A 16,103-nucleotide genomic window follows, 5' to 3' on the forward strand; every position below is an offset into this window, starting at 1 on the left:
CGTGCTGCGATTCATGGGGTCGCAAAGAGTTGGACATGACTGAGCGACTGAACTGAACTGAACTGAAGCACATAACATTTTAAACTGACCTAAAAAAAAAAATTAAGAGAATATAAAATTTTACCAGTACAATATTTAAATACATTAATATTCCATATTACAGTCAGTTTAAGGAGGAGGAAAAAAACAGTGAAATACAGAGCAGGAGGAAAAGACAGAACTGTAGGAAAAGAAACAGAGAAAACTAGAATAGAAAGGTAGCAACACCAAAGAGAAAGATATACATGCATGAAGTAAAGATACAGAAGGTGGAGGGCAATAAGAGGTTCATTAGAAATATCAGGCAGAGAGCAGATATTACCATCTTAATGTTTATTTGGGTTCTTAAGAAAAACTACCCCAATCCTAGAAGGCTAACATAGTAGCAACTGCTGCTAAGTCGCTTCAGTCGTGTCCGACTCTGTGCGACCCCACAGACGGAAGCCCACCAGGCTCCTCTGTCCATGGGATTTTCCAGGCATGAGTACTGGAGTGGGGTGCCACTGCCTTCTCCGATAGTAGCAACAGGTCCTTTCAATACCATCCTGAAGCACTGTTTAACTAAGTAGTTGGTAAACTTTTCTGTAAAGGGCCAAACAGTAAATATTTTAGTCTATGTGGGCCAGTAGTCTCTGCTGCAATTCCTCAACTCTACCATAATGGTGCAAGAACAGCCATAGACAGTGAGTATGACTATGTTTCAAAATTTTTTTTTATGCAAACCAGTCAGGCCAGATTTGACCCATAGATCCAGATGTGCTGTTTTAACATGTACAAAGGATTATTTAATTTTCAAGATGAACAAATGACTTAATTACTTACTATTAATTAAAGGACCCAGACGCTGAAATTACATATTAATCTGTAGGTTTGTGACCAATTACTAAACAAATAATTTCTGTCCAATAGAAAAAGTAACCCAAAGGTTACCTACAGTACATTAAACAGTTTTGTTTCTATCCCACAAATCTTGTTCTAATTTTTTTTCCTAAGAAAAGACTACATAAATTCAAGTTCCTCAAATACTTGGAACCAGTTTTACCATCTTACTGGTTCCCTCATTACTTAATGAATTATATTAAAATCTATGACATATGTTCATTCTAAATTTGCAATTATGATTTTTAACTTTCAAATATTATGCTTTGATAGGTCAAAGAATTTACTTTTGTTTTGCTTTAATTATTCTCTAAAACATTAGTTAATTGCTTTCTAAAACAGTTCAAAGATCGACATAACTTTAAAGAATTTTTTCCCCAGAAACTATATAAACGTTAACAACCCCTGCACTTCACCTTGAACTCCCCTTTGAGTAATAGTGACCAGAGCAAATCTGCCTGTTGGAAGTCAGATAAATATGGAGTCAAGATGATTTGTTAAATGCAAAAAGAAAAATCTACTTTTACAAAAGAGAAATCTAGTAGTCATGATCTTAACCAAGTTATCATACATCTCAGGAATAGTTCAGTAACCTGTGGCTCCTGATCTAGCAGTTCAAGAGTTCTAGCACAGAAAGCATTTTCTACCTTGAGAGGTACAGTGAAATACTGCATATGGGTGAGTATGTCCATGTATACATACACACAGGCTTCCCAGGTCACAGGCTTCCCAGGCGGCACAGTGGTAAAGAACCTGCCTGCCAATGCAAGAGACTTGGGTTTGCTCCCTGGGTTGGGAAGATTCCCTGGAGTAGGAGATTGAAACCCATTCCAGTATTCTTGCTTGGAAAATTACATGGACAGAGGAAACTAAGGGGCCACAGTCCCTGGGGTCACAAAGAGTCAAATGCGATTGAATGCGAGCGCACATGCGCACGCACACACACACACAGCAAGTACACACGCAGACAGAAGCTTGGGTTTCCAATATGGATGGTTATACTACTTGTCTATGAACATTGGACACATCACTTAATCTTTCAGACATCAGCTTCTTTATTTATAAAATAATAACTTTATAAAACATTTTAAGACCCCTACAGTGTCTTTAGCAATGAAAATTCTGTAATTCTATAATTTTAAGAATTTAAGAATGATTATTTGGTCTTTTATTCACCTTATGTTACTGCTGGAAAATCTAGTCTTTGGATCATTTCTTCCTCTTTCTTTCCTCACTAATTTTAAAAGTTTCTTCTCTAATATGATGCCATCTTAATATAGGAATTCCCACAGTTGGGAAGGGTTCCAGGCTAAAAAGGAGCTACTGAGTCACCAGATAATTTTAGGAAAAGGAAAAAGAATAAATTTTTAAACATGCATTTTTAATAACATTTCTATAATTGTTTTCCCAAGCTGTTTAGTTGCTAAGATGTGTCCGACTCTTTTGCGACCCCACTGACTGTAGCTCGCCAGGCTCCTCTGTCCATGGAATTTTCCAGGCAAGAATACTGGAGTGGGTTGCCATTTCCTTCTCCATGTTTTCCCACACCTATGGAAAAAACAGATACTATATATTGAATATTTAAGAAATTTTGTCTGTAGCAGTGTTTCCTTTTCTGTCAGTGAGAACTGCAAAGAGGTTAAAATTTCAAATTATGTTTAATTCGACTTAAGTCCCCAAAATGCTCTTATAGAAAGAAAGACAAGAGAAGTACATTTCTATGGGAAGAACCGTGGCTAACACTTTTAGAAGGCTTATGGTATGAATCTTGTTCACATGACATCCTATAAAATCTATTTTACATCTTTGGATCTATAAAATATAAACACTATCCTCACTATGGAATATGGATCACTATGGAAATTACGAGACAGAAAATGTATCTAGTCCAATGATTGCCACAAGAGGGCCTCAGTTAGTGGCAGCTGCTATTAATTTTTAAAGCCAACAATGTAAAAGAGGAAATTAATAAACTTAGATTATGTTAGAATGAATGAGAATTGAGAGTGTCCTAAGTGCGCTAAGACAGGAAAAAACTGTTCAAATTGTTCATACTCTCTCTCTTCTCCCCTCAACTGACTACCCCTCACACCTACCCCCAAGACATCCATATAAGGAGAAAAATGAGAGATTATTCTTAGGAATTCTCTGCTCTGCTCCCATCTTCTACATATAAACTTCAACTTTTTGCAAAGAAAATATTGACAACTCAGCCTATGTTCAGCTTGTAACTTTAGCAATGAGTCTAGAATAGTCTATCAGGAGAAGTCTCAGGCATACATTATATTTTTGCCTAGTCTATGCTGACAAGTCATTTGTTAGCTTTGTTAGATACATTATTCTAGATCAAACCACAGAAAAAATATTCCTGTAAACCTATGCAATCTTTGACTCAAAAGCTGTATAACGTAAGTCCTCAAGGTAAAAGCAAGATCAGGGTAATCTTATTTTATATTCACTAAGATAAAAGAAACAGAATCCTGTTTAAGGAGAATAATTTTTTACATACAAATTTGTTATTTGTAGCATATACAAAAAAATAGACAATTACTTTGCTGGCTAGTGCTTACTCTATAAACTACTAAGAATCATTTCTACCTAGTCTTTAAAACTTGTAAAATAATGCTTGCAAATTGGTTTTCTTTCTGAAGCATTCTTCCCCTGACGCTAACCACTAAATAATCAGTGCTGTTCTGACTGCATGACTTAAGTGTTTTTTTCTGACCCACTGATATCCCTCCCAATAACAGCTAAAATGCATGAAGAACATGTATGTGCCAGGAACTGTTCCAAGTACGTTATACAGTTTCTCACCTACTGTCACAATAACATTATCAGGAAGATTCTATCACTGCCATTTCACAGCTGAGTAAGCTGAGGCCCAGAGAGTTGAAGGAGCTTGCTCAAAGTCTAGCTAAAGCTAGTCAATGGTAAGATCCATGTGAAGTAAAGTGAAGTGAAGTCACTCAGTCGTGTCCGACTCTGCAACCCCGTGGACTGTAGCCCACCAGGGTCCTCCGTAAATGGGATTCTCTAGGCAAGAGTACTGGAGTGGGTTGCCGTTTTCTTCTCCAGGGGATCTTCCCGACCCAGGGATCGAACCCGGGTCTCCCACATTGCAGGCAGACACTTTAACCTCTGAGCCACCAGGGAAGATCCATATACTTCGACTCAAAAGCCAAGTTCGAGATGATAATCATATAATCTTTTCTTTGCTCTTGTCACAGTGAAGATCTGGGACCCAAGTTTACTTTTTGTCTCTTACGATAACACTGAAAAGAAGTTCCTGTTCTGCTTGTTACCTTTTTCTAATTATAACTAAAAGGGCTAACTTGGACACACTGGAACTAAAATACTTCTTGCTACAGAAAAGTATATTCAGATAAATCCACATACAATATTATAATCTTGTATAATGGAATTTCAATGTTACATGAAATAAAGTTCATAAATCTTTTGGAGAACTAATTATGTTCAAGATGTTTGGGATAAATCAGTGAATGGACAGATTAGAAATATTGCCTTAGGAGGTATCTAACACTAAAAACACTTAATAAACCAAAAAAAAGTATACTTTGCAGTATATTAGAAGCTAACACCCTTGTATGTAAAAAAATCTTTTTTAAGTTTATCAACAGAGACAGAATTGGCAGTACCAGTGGATAACTGGGCAAACTGCAGTGTTAAATGGGGGTGGTGACGAGTTGCTAGGAAATCTAACCAAAGACCTGAAGAAGACCTGAGGACTTGAAGGAGGTGAATAACAGCAAGTGGAATCCAGGGAGGAGCATCTGAAGTAAAGGAACAGTTAATAGCAAAAGCCCTAAGAGCACGGTTGGGCTTCCCTGGTGGCTCAGAAGTTAAAGCGTCTGCCTGCAATGCGGGAGACCTGGGTTCGATCCCTGGGTCAGGAAGTTCCCCTGGAGAAGGAAATGGCAACCCACTCCAGTATTCTTGCTTGGAGAATCCCAAGGATGGAGGAGCCTGGTGGGCTACAGTTCACAGGGTCACAAAGAGTCGGACACGACTGAGCGACTTCACTCACTCATTTACTAAGAGCATGGTTAGAGCAGAGGAAGCAGGCAAGAAGTAAGAGGAATTAGCTTACAATAGGCTGCAGATGAGATAGGGTCTTGCAACGCACTACATGGACTCAGGATTTTGTGGTATAAAATAGGATTAGAGAATTTGAGCAGAATGATGCGATTTGACACTAGGCTGCCATATTAAGAATATATCAAAAGGTCACAAAAATAGAAATAGGGAGATGTGTGAAAAAGAGATTTCAATAATCTAAGTAAAAACAATGATTCGGATGAAGTTAACGTAATCTAGGTGGTAAGAAATGGTCAGCCTTCTAGGTATGCTTTAAAAATAGAAATTTCTTGACAGACAGGATATGGTGCATGAAAAAATGAGAGTAAAATTCTTGGTCTAAGTAATTACTAGGAGAAGATGGCCATAAACTGAGATGGTAAAGACAGGTAGGCAGAGTATTTTATGGGTGAGGGATGAAATAATGACATCTATTTTGGACATGGTAAATTTGAGATATTCTGAAGGCTAAGTGAAAGAGTGGTATTTAAGGAGGAGAAAGTAATTATCTGTATCAAATGCTCCTGACACACTAAGATGAAAACTCAGACTGACCACTGGATTCAGCAATTTAGGTCACCATGAACTTGATTACTTTCAAGGAGTTCTGACAAATGAAAGCAAAGACAGGAGCAGTAAGTTGCGTGGCAACTAGGGTCCCAAAAAAAAGGCTAAAAGAAGGGAACAGAAATTTTACAGAGTCTGACCGAATTAACTTTTTTAAGTTCAATACTCAGAAGACCACAACATAGTCTCTATAATTTAAGCATTTAAAGTGTCTAATATATAATCCCAAAATACTAGACAAAGAAACATGAAAATGTGTCTCTCCAGACTCAGATTTAGCAGCCCAAGATTTTTAAAGTAATTAAAGTTATGCTCAAGAATATAAAAGAAGATCTGCTTAAAATAAAGATCAAGGAGGTAATCACATAAAAAACAGAAACCATTAAACCAAAGGGACATTCCAGGAAAAATAAAAAACAAACAAGATCTGAAATTTTTAAATGACTCATTGAATAAGGTTAACAACAGACTGGAGATGACAAAAGAAAGTGTCAAGTAAAGTTTAAGTTAGGTCAACAGAAAGTATCCTATCTAACAACAACAACCACCAAAAAATATTTGGAAAAATAAAGAATCTCAGAGGTCTGTGGGATAACAAAATGTCAAAAACATGTATGATTAGAATCCCTTAAGGAGAAAGAGAGATGTGGCAGAGAAAAAATTTGGGAGAAATAATGGGTCAGATTTTCCCAAAAAATGGTAAAAGAAAAAAAAAAATAAACAAATAAATTTAAAAATTCATGAAGCCCAGCAAACCTGAAGACAAACAGAAAGAAAAATCACACCTAGGCACATCATAATTAAAGGCCTAAAAACCCAAGATACAAAACAGTATCAAAAGCAGCCAGAGAAAATGACCCATTACAAGTATAAATGCATGCTGACTTCTCTTCAAAAACAGTGAGAACCACAAGACTGTGAGATGACATCTGTAAGTGCTGAAAGTAAAAAACTGAACCCTATATTCAGAGAAAATGTCCTACTGGAATAAAACTGAAATAAAGACTTTTAGATAAAGAAATCTGACAGTTCACTAAAGGAAATTCTAAAAGAAGCTGCTCAGGGTTAAGGCAAATGAGACTAGAAAGAAACCTGGTTCTTCAGGAAGAAATGAAAAGCAGAAAACAAAAAATAGGTGGGTAAAATGACAGACAACTTTCCTCTTTAATATATTTAAAATACACATGACCATTTAAAGATCTAACTAATAGCCTGGATTAATGATAAATCAGCCTCAGAAGTGACTTCTCTCATTTCCCCCTCTATATTTATAGAAAGGTGTAGTACCTGTTTTAGTTTCAAAAAGAAATTTTCAGTAGTACTACGTTTGCTGAAGGGCCAGAATAATCTTTCATTAGGTGAGCAAACTCGGACTTTTGTCTCTAGAAGAAAGCGAACAGGCTCCTGTACTTCTGTTATTACCAAATCAACAGCTGTGGTCATAAACAGCACTTTATCTAGGGAGAGAGAAGGGAGAAGCAAATTTTTTAAGTGGAAATATATTTGCTCACATAATTGAATTACAAGTTTTAAATGCATTCAGAAAGAATATGAACAGCTTGAAAAAAGTTTATGCATATCTAAAAAACTGCACAGGAAATTAGTCACAGTGGTACCCTTTAGGGTGGGACACTAGAACTGTGGCAGACTTTTATTTTTCCTTATATATCCTTTGAATTTGAAATGATATATAAATATATTATCGCCCCCACAAAAAAGTCATACTTAGAAGCCTGAAAATATATAAGCATATAAATAGAAGAGGAAGAAGGAAAAGAAAAAATGAAGAAAGCAGAGGGAGGAAAAAATACTCTGTTTATAGGTTAAAGTTACTAAAATTTCTGTTCATGATGTCACCAATCTGCACCACCTTTAGGAGTTTCTTCATTTACAACTTGAAAATGTGGGGATTTTGGATTCCAGCTGCCAGTAATAACATAGGACTTTCCATCTGAACTTTTGCCCATAGATTCCTAAAGAAAAGAATAACAACAACATTAATGCCAAAAAAATAACAGCTAATCCTCATTCTGTTGCCTTAAAAAAAAAGTTGTAAAAATAGAAGAGTATGAAAGATGATCATATATATACATATGAAAAGTCAAGAGTATATATGAATGATTACAGCTAAAAATTTGCCAATTATTTATGCAACTGCTCCTGAAAAGTTATATATAAAATAAATGCTTGCAAATCATATCAAACTGTACAGATATCAGGAAAATTTACCACCTACACCTATGTTGAATTCTCTCAAGTGAACAATTACTACATGAATTTTCATTATTAAAATAAAGATTTTCATTTAATAGCTATAGTATATACACTGCATACTTTTCTAAAGCTGATAACAGCCTGCAAGTAACTCTCTCATAAAACGTCTTTGACTCCAACATCAACCCTGCACAGTCAAGAAACTGAAACTAAGTAGGTATAAGGTCAGACTGGTAAACAGCAAGTAGGAAATACCCTTATCTTTGCTTATTGCTTCATAAATGTGTTTTAACATTAGATTTGGTGTAACAACCTTTGTAGAGGAGATAGCATACAAACTTAAAAAAAAAAAAAAAAAGCTATCCTTACCAAATCTAACAAGTGCATGTCACTGTTTCGTACATCTTTTCCTGGGCTAAGGAGAAGACCAAAACATCTGCAAAAAAAGAACCATATAAGTTTGGGAAAAAGACTACAACTACAGCAAAGATGTTTAAGTTAGAGCACTGAAAAATATTCTAACAGAAAAAAAGGACATATCGAAATCATCAACAAATTAGCATTATCAAAATTATCTATTTCTTTAATTGAGATCAACAAATTTTATGTTCGCCTTTTATTATCACATAGTTGAGGTTAACATATGAGCTGAAGATAGAGAGATACTTCAAAATCAATGAAATATACACTTTAATAACCAAAAGAATTCCCCAGGGAGCAAAACAGTCTGCAAATACACTTCTGAATACAGTACATGACTGTTTCAGTAGATTGACAAGAAATAAAATTTATATTTAAGCCAAACTTACTAAAAAATGTTTACCTTTCAATGGCAAGTTCTTTATTAGTTGTTTGCTGCACATAGATAACAATCTTCTTATCAATTCCTTGGCGTAGTTTAAAGCATTGTCTGTCTTTATCTTTAGGAACTGCACTGTAGGAGAACACGTTTCATCAATTTTGGAAAGGATTTCCTTGTAATATACACCAGAATAACTTTTGTTATGATTTGAAAATCAGGCACTAAAAAGAATCACAGATTTAATTCTTTTCTATCCCTGGTATTCAAATAACAGATATTATCATCTGCCTCTTGATGTGAAAAGATCATCATTACTGTATGTAAACCACCGAAACATTTTATAAACCATTCATAAAAGCTACAAAACCACTCTTCTGTCTTCTGAAATGTGACTTTGGTTTTTTTTTTTTTCTTTTCTGTGGCTGTAAAAATTGAATTCAGCTCAGTTCAGTCGCTCAGTCATGTCCGACTCATTGCGACCCCATGAATCGCAGCATGCCAGGCCTTCACGTCCATCACCAACTACTTGAATTCACTCAAACTCATGTCCATCGAGTTGGTGATGCCATCCAGCCATCTCATCCTCGGTCGTCCCCTTCTCCTCCTGCCCCCAATCCCTCCCAGCATCAGAGTCTTTTCCAATGAGTCACCTCTTTGCATGAGGTGGCTGAAGTACTGGAGTTACAGCTTTAGCATCGGTCCTTCCAATGAACAACCACGACTGGTCTCCTTTAGGATGGACTGGTTGGATTTCCTTGCAGTCCAAGGCACTCTCAAGAGTCTTCTCCAACACCACAGTTCAAAAGCATCAATTCTTTGGCACTCAGCTACCTCAGAGTTCAACTCTTACATCCATACATGACCACTGGAAAAATGATAGCCTTGACTAGACGGACCTTTGTTGGAAAAGTAATGTCTCTGCTTTTAAATATGCTATCTAAGTTGGTCACAACTTTCCTTCCAAGGAGTAAGCGTCTTTTAATTTCATGGCTGCAGTCACCATCTGCAGTGATTTTGGAGCCCCCAAAAATCAAGTCAGCCACTGCTTCCACTGTTTCCCCATCTATTTCCCATGAAGTGATGGGACCAGATGCCATGATCTTGGTTTTCTAATGTTGAGCTTTAAGCCAACTTTTTCACTCTCTTCTTTCACTTTCATCAAGAGGCTTTTTAGTCCCTCTTCACTTTCTGCCATAAGGGTGGTGTCATCTGCATATCTGAGGTTATTGAGATTTTTTCCAGTAATCTTGATTCCAGCTTGTGCTTCTTCCAGCCCAGCGTTTCTCATGATGTACTCTGCATATAAGTTAAATAATCAAGGTGACAATATACAGCCTTGACGTACTCCTTTTCCTATTTAGAACCAGTCTGTTGGTCCATGTCCAGTTCTAACTGCTGCTTCCTGATCTGCCTACAGGTTTCTCAAGAGGCATGTCAGGTGGTCTTGTAATCCCATCTCTTTCAGAATTTTCCACTTTCTTGTGATCCACACAGTCAAAGGCTTTGGCATGGTCAATAAAGCAGAAATAGATGTTTTTCTGGAACTCTCTTGCTTTTTCCATGATCCAGCAGATGTTGGCAATTTGATCTCTGGTTCCTCTGCCTTTTCTAAAACCACCTTGAACATCTGGAAGTTCACGGTTCACATATTGCTGAAGCCTGGCTTGGAGAATTTTGAGCATCACTTTACTAGCATGTGAAATGAGTGCAATTGTGCGGTGGTTTGAGCATTCTTTGGCATTGGCTTTCTTTGGGATTGGAATGAAAACTGACCTTTTCCAGTCCTATGGCCACTGCTGAGTTTTCCAAATTTACTGACATATTGAGTGCAGCACTTTCACAGAATCATCTTTCAGGATTTGAAATAGCTCAACTGGCATTCCATCATCTCCACTAGCTTTGTTCGTAGTGATGTTTCCTAAGGCCCACTTGACTTCACATTCCAGGATGTCTGGCTCTAGGTGAATGATCACACCATTGTGATTATCTGGGTTGTGAATATGCTATGGTAAAATAATAATTTATGTTGTGCTATGGCTAACTATATACACATATATTTTTTAAATAGGTCATATGGGTATACCACTTTTTAAAATAAGTCATATGGGTATACCACTGTATTTGGCTTTAGGTAAAACTGGCATACAACACATTAGTTTCAGGTTTCCAACATAATGATTTTATATTTGCATTTATTGTGAAATGCACCATATTTTAACCATTCTATTACAGTCAACATTTAATTTCCACTTTTTAATTTTGCTATTAAGGGGAACATTCAGGCTGGTAACTCTCTTGGCATCTCAATGACTGCTTCTGATTCCTAGACATACTACAGAATCACTGGATAAAAGGAACTGCATTTGAAAATTTCAAATTTGACAAAGGCATCCTTGTCAATAATTTCATCACTGTATTAGGGTCTACAAAACTCTTTTCTATTATAAATTCAGGAAAGCATGCCACAAAAAGATAACAGAGCCCAAACAAATGTGTAAAGAAATCTGACCATCCAGGGGTTTTCTGTACAGCATTTCCTTGATACACAGCTGAACAGGGATATTTGTGATAGTTAACCTTTCTAACTTGAAAATGACTGATCTCAGAAGGAGAAATCATCCTAGTGCTTCTCTTCTGAAAGATCTTAGAAACCTTTCCTATTTATAACTTGGAATTTATAAACAATCTTCAATCTTTATTTTCAATAAAGGGAAAAAATAGTTTAAACTGTTCTGTTTCTTAAAATGGAAAAAAATTATTACAAGGTTTATAGATTATGATTTCCACTTCCCAGTATAGGAATGCATACTGCAGAAAATACCATAACAATATTGGTATGAAAATAGAAATATAAATAAGAAAGCATAAGTACAATGGCTCATACTTGATTGTACCAAGTCAAGGTTGAAGCTGCATTGTATAATAAACTTGCCACCAGATGGCATGACAATTCCAAAGTCTTTGAGGGGAACGTAATGGTTATCAGTTTCCCAAAGGAAACAATCACTGTGCTTTTTAATTTATAAGCAAAATATCAGAATCCATTTATATTTTCACTTTATCCATTTTATGAGTCATGAAGGAAAGAAAGTTCTATATGCAACTACTGATTATGATTCCAAGAAGCACCCATTTTGTGATATGAGCTATGGAGAAAAAAAGTCAGTCATCTTGCAACCATAATAAAGTTAGAAAGGATTTTTAGACTCTAGCCATTTCGTCTTATAAATGAGGAAACTAAGAGGAGAGTGAAAAAGATTCACGAAAGAGGAGAATGAAAAAGTTGGCTTAAAGCTCAACATTCAGAAAACTAGGATCATGGCATCTGGTCCCATCACTTCATGGCAAATAGATGGGGAAACAGTGGAAACAGCGGCTGACTTGATTTTTGGGGGCTCCAAAATCACTGCAGATGGTGGCTGTAGCCATGAAATTAAAAGATGCTTACTCCTTGGAAGAAAAGTTATGACTAACCTAGATAGCATATTCAAAAGCAGAGACATTACTTTGCCAACTAAGGTCCGTCTAGTCAAGGCTATGGTTTTTCCTGTGGTCATGTATGGATGTGAGAGTTGGACTGTGAAGAAGGCTGAGCGCTGAAGAATTGATGCGTTGAACTGTGGTGTTGGAGAAGACTCTTGAGAGTCCCATGGACCGCAAGGAGATCTAACCAGTCCATTCTGAAGGAGATCAGCCCTGGGATTTCTTTGGAAGGACTGATGCTAAAGCTGAAGCTTCAGTACTTTGGACACCTCATGAGAAGAGTTGACTCATTGGAAAAGACTCTGATGCTGGGAGGGATTGGGGGCAGGAGGAGAAGGGGACGACAAGAGGATGAGATGGCTGGATGGCATCACTGACTCGATGGACGTGAGTCTGAGTGAGCTCCAGGAGATGGTGATGGACAGGGAGCCCTGGTATGCTGCGATTCATGGGGTCGCAAAGAGTCAGACACGACTGAGTGACTGAACTGAACATGATATATTTCCCTACATGAAATAGTTTTTTTTTATGTTTAAAATTCTTTAAATCTTGCCTCGGCAATTTGCCTATTTTCCTTTATCACTTACATTAAAAAAAAAAAAACAAACTTCACCTATAAAAGCAATCATTATATAATATAAAGGTTAGGTAATCTGACCTAGAATTTGCCTAAAAGCACAGATAGTTCAGCATGTTAATACAAACTCAAATAAAAAGAATAAAATAAGATGCCCTACCTAAAATAACCTTTACCATCATCTTCTTTTATTTCTAGAGACACAGAGAAAGTAAAGATGTCACTGTCTGGAGTCTGAGGTGCAGCAGTTGCTGAAAGTGGGGTCTGCTTGGCAGAACGGCGGAAGGCAGTGGCAAAACTGTAAAGTATCCGGCTCACCTACAACCAGACAAGTTAGGAGATGGGCTGCTATGAAAAAAGTAAAATACTTTTGTTAAGGCTGAAGGTGACCTACGTTGTTTGAGGGAGGTAGTTCTCCTTACCTCTACTCATTTCTTTTAACAAATTATCCAATTTATTAGACTTATAAAGCCAACAACACTAAAAATGGCCAGAGTAGAGGCTTTAAAAAAGGAATGACTGTGAACACTAGAAATCCAACTGAAAGATGATTTCCAAAATTGTTAGGGATTACTTGAATATATTTATTGTAATACAGAATAATCCCCCAAGTTTAACTTCTATAAGAATGGTTCGCAAATATGTCATTGCTAGAAGTAAGATGCCAATTTAACCCATTTAAACAGCGGCCAATTGGTCTCCTCTGATGCTCTTAGCAACAACAAGGTTCTGGCTAACCAAACTTTTATTCATATTTAGGCCATCAAGATGGAACAATAAATCAGTAGCAGAGAATTTCATTTGGCTTATAAATGACCACAGAAAATACTATCATCATTTCAGTGACGCAAGGGTGAAGATGAAGTTTCATCTGTAGACATTTTCCTCTTCAGTACTTACAGCTTCTTGTATTTCACACCGAAAGACATGTATTCTGAAGAGTTCTGCATTGTAGTGACTTTCAGTGAAAGCAAAACAGTCACTCTCAGGAGTGCCATCATGCCCTCTGACACAGAAGAGGATTTTGTAGATAGGGTAGTTTGCTATTTCAGTGTTTGTCTGAGGATCTAAGAGTCTGTTCAGAAAAAAATATATATATAAAAAGATTAGAGCTATTGGGGACAATTTTCACTATGTCCATATTGTGATTCAAGACTCATCTTTCTAGCAAAAAGATCATATAAATCATTTCTTGAGCCTGGCAGGCTACAGTCCAAAGGGTCACAAAGAATTGGAAACGACTGAGCACACACAGCAATCATATTAATCTTCAATCTTGATAAGTCGGTCTTATGTGGGGTCTTAAAATAACTGATTACATAATTCCATACTAAAAACTACATAATCCCCTATTTTAGGGAGGCAACAGGAAAGCATAAATAATATTAATGTTTCCTAAACAGTCTGTAACTACATTAAAAAAAATGGGTAAATCAGACTACCAAAATAGATCATTAAAGTTGTGCTTCTCAGTATCTCCTAACAGAATGACTTAAGCTGCTTTATTATTTTAAAAACAAAAATACTGATGTAGTTTTTCACAGTGAAACATGTTCTTTTGCTTAACGGCAAATAAGAGAGACTTACAAAACGTTAACACCAAAGAAAAAAAATTCATTAATAAAATCAAAAGGATGCCATTCACTGAAAATTAAAGGGGTATCATTCATTCAAAAATGTATTCATTCAACAAATTATTTATGTGATACCTACACAACATCCCAGGCTCCATCCTGGGGCCTGACAATACAAAAAATTGAAATTGAAATTATGAAGTTTCAACACTGAATGGGCAGAGCCATCCATGGGAAAAAGCCTGGGGATAATGGAAATACCTAAGAAGGGGAACTAATTCAACTTCAAAGGCACTTTGATAAAGACTCTGAGGCAAGAGAGACTAATTTTCTCATGTCTTTATAGAATTAAAACATATTAGAACAAAGTATAAAACATATTAGAACAAAGTATAAAACACATTAGAACAAAGTATAACTTCAGTCAGGGGAATGACTATTGACTAAGAATCATATAAAAATGAGTTTTAGGGAATTCCCTGGCAGTTAGTGTTTAGGACTTGGTGCTTTCACTGAAGTTGCCCAGGTTCAATTCCTGGTCAGGGAACTAAGATTTCACAAGTGGCATCATGGCAAAAGGAAGAAATAAAAAAGCTAAATAAACATTACTAAGCTTCACATTAATAAATACAATTAAAATTAATATTTGTGAATCTTTGCAAAATAGTTCTTTAAACACTCAAAGAATTACATATGCAGATGATTGGAATATTAATCAACTTACTACTACTACTGTCCATATGCAGCTACAACTCTACTACCATAAAAATCCAAAATGTTTGAGGGTAGAGAAACAGATATTCTCATACACTGCTACTAAACGTACAAACTAGATGAGTATTTCTAGATGGCCATTTGGCGATGTATCAAAAACCATAAAAATGGGCAAATCTTTGACCCACCAATGAATCTACTTCTAGGAACTGATCCTAAGGAAATTTTAAAATACATAAAAATTTAGCTCAAAAATACTACTTATAAGAAAACGACAGGTAAAGCACTTAAGTAAGTAAAAGTTGCTGAGTCGTGTCTGATTCTTTGCGACCCAAAGAACTATACAGTCCACGGAATTCTCTAGGCCAGAATACTGGAGTGGGTAGCCTTTCCCTTCTCCAGGGGATCTTCCCAACCCAGGGATTGAATCCAGGTCTCCTGCATTGCAGGCAGATTCTTTACCAGTTGAGCCATAAGGGAAGCCCAACTTACATGCCCATATAATAAAAGTTTAATATTAGCTGTTATTAGTAGCACTTTTATCATTAAAACTAAAATATGTAACATTAAACTGGTTATTTCTGAAAAGCCCATCATGTGCCATCATAAATTATAATAATTAAGCATATTTATTGATATGGAAAGATTCACAATACCAAAAAGCATCTTATGTATTGTAATTCTACTGATGCTAAAAATGTTGATTATAAGAGTTGTATAATTATACTTGCACATATATGTACGTATATACACATAAAACAAATATACCTACAACTACACAAAAAGGGTCTTAATAAACCAAGATGTTAACTGTTATTTACCAATAGAAGAGTAGAATTAACAACATTTCCTAACCTAAAATATGTCACAAGTGAACTTATCTACAAAACAGAGGCATAGAGAATAAACTTGTGGTTGCTGGGGTCAGGGGGGTGAGGGAGGGAAGGACTTGGAGTATGGGATTAGCAGATGTAAACTATCATACAGAGGATAAACAGCAAGGTACTACTGTATTGCACAGGAAACTATATTCAATGGCCTGTGATAAACCACAATAGAAAAAAATTTAAGAAAAACAATGTCTATATGTGTATAACTGACTCACTCTGCTATATAGCAGAGATTGGCACAACACTGTAAATCAACTATACTTCAATAA

General features: G+C 36.2%; 1 protein-coding gene across 6 annotated transcripts in view; it reads right to left on the bottom strand.

The window, feature by feature from the left end:
• RABGAP1 (RAB GTPase activating protein 1) overlaps positions 1–16,103 on the bottom strand; it is a 161,680-nt gene that overhangs the window by 96,175 nt on the left and 49,402 nt on the right. For all 6 annotated transcript variants that reach the window (XR_006059090.1, XR_009599743.1, XM_042245725.1 and 3 more), the window contains 6 exons: positions 13,557–13,731; positions 12,817–12,974; positions 8,618–8,728; positions 8,164–8,230; positions 7,451–7,553; positions 6,868–7,037 (listed from right to left, as the gene is read on the bottom strand). Coding sequence is in view for 4 of the 6 variants with exons in the window: in XM_042245725.1 (XP_042101659.1) it covers positions 6,868–7,037; positions 7,451–7,553; positions 8,164–8,230; positions 8,618–8,728; positions 12,817–12,974; positions 13,557–13,731 (784 nt within the window). In the remaining 2 variants the exon portion in view is untranslated. The remainder of the gene's footprint in view (positions 1–6,867; positions 7,038–7,450; positions 7,554–8,163; positions 8,231–8,617; positions 8,729–12,816; positions 12,975–13,556; positions 13,732–16,103) is intronic.

Source organism: Ovis aries, chromosome 3 (genome assembly GCF_016772045.2).
Source record: "Ovis aries strain OAR_USU_Benz2616 breed Rambouillet chromosome 3, ARS-UI_Ramb_v3.0, whole genome shotgun sequence".
NCBI lineage: Eukaryota > Metazoa > Chordata > Mammalia > Artiodactyla > Bovidae > Ovis > Ovis aries.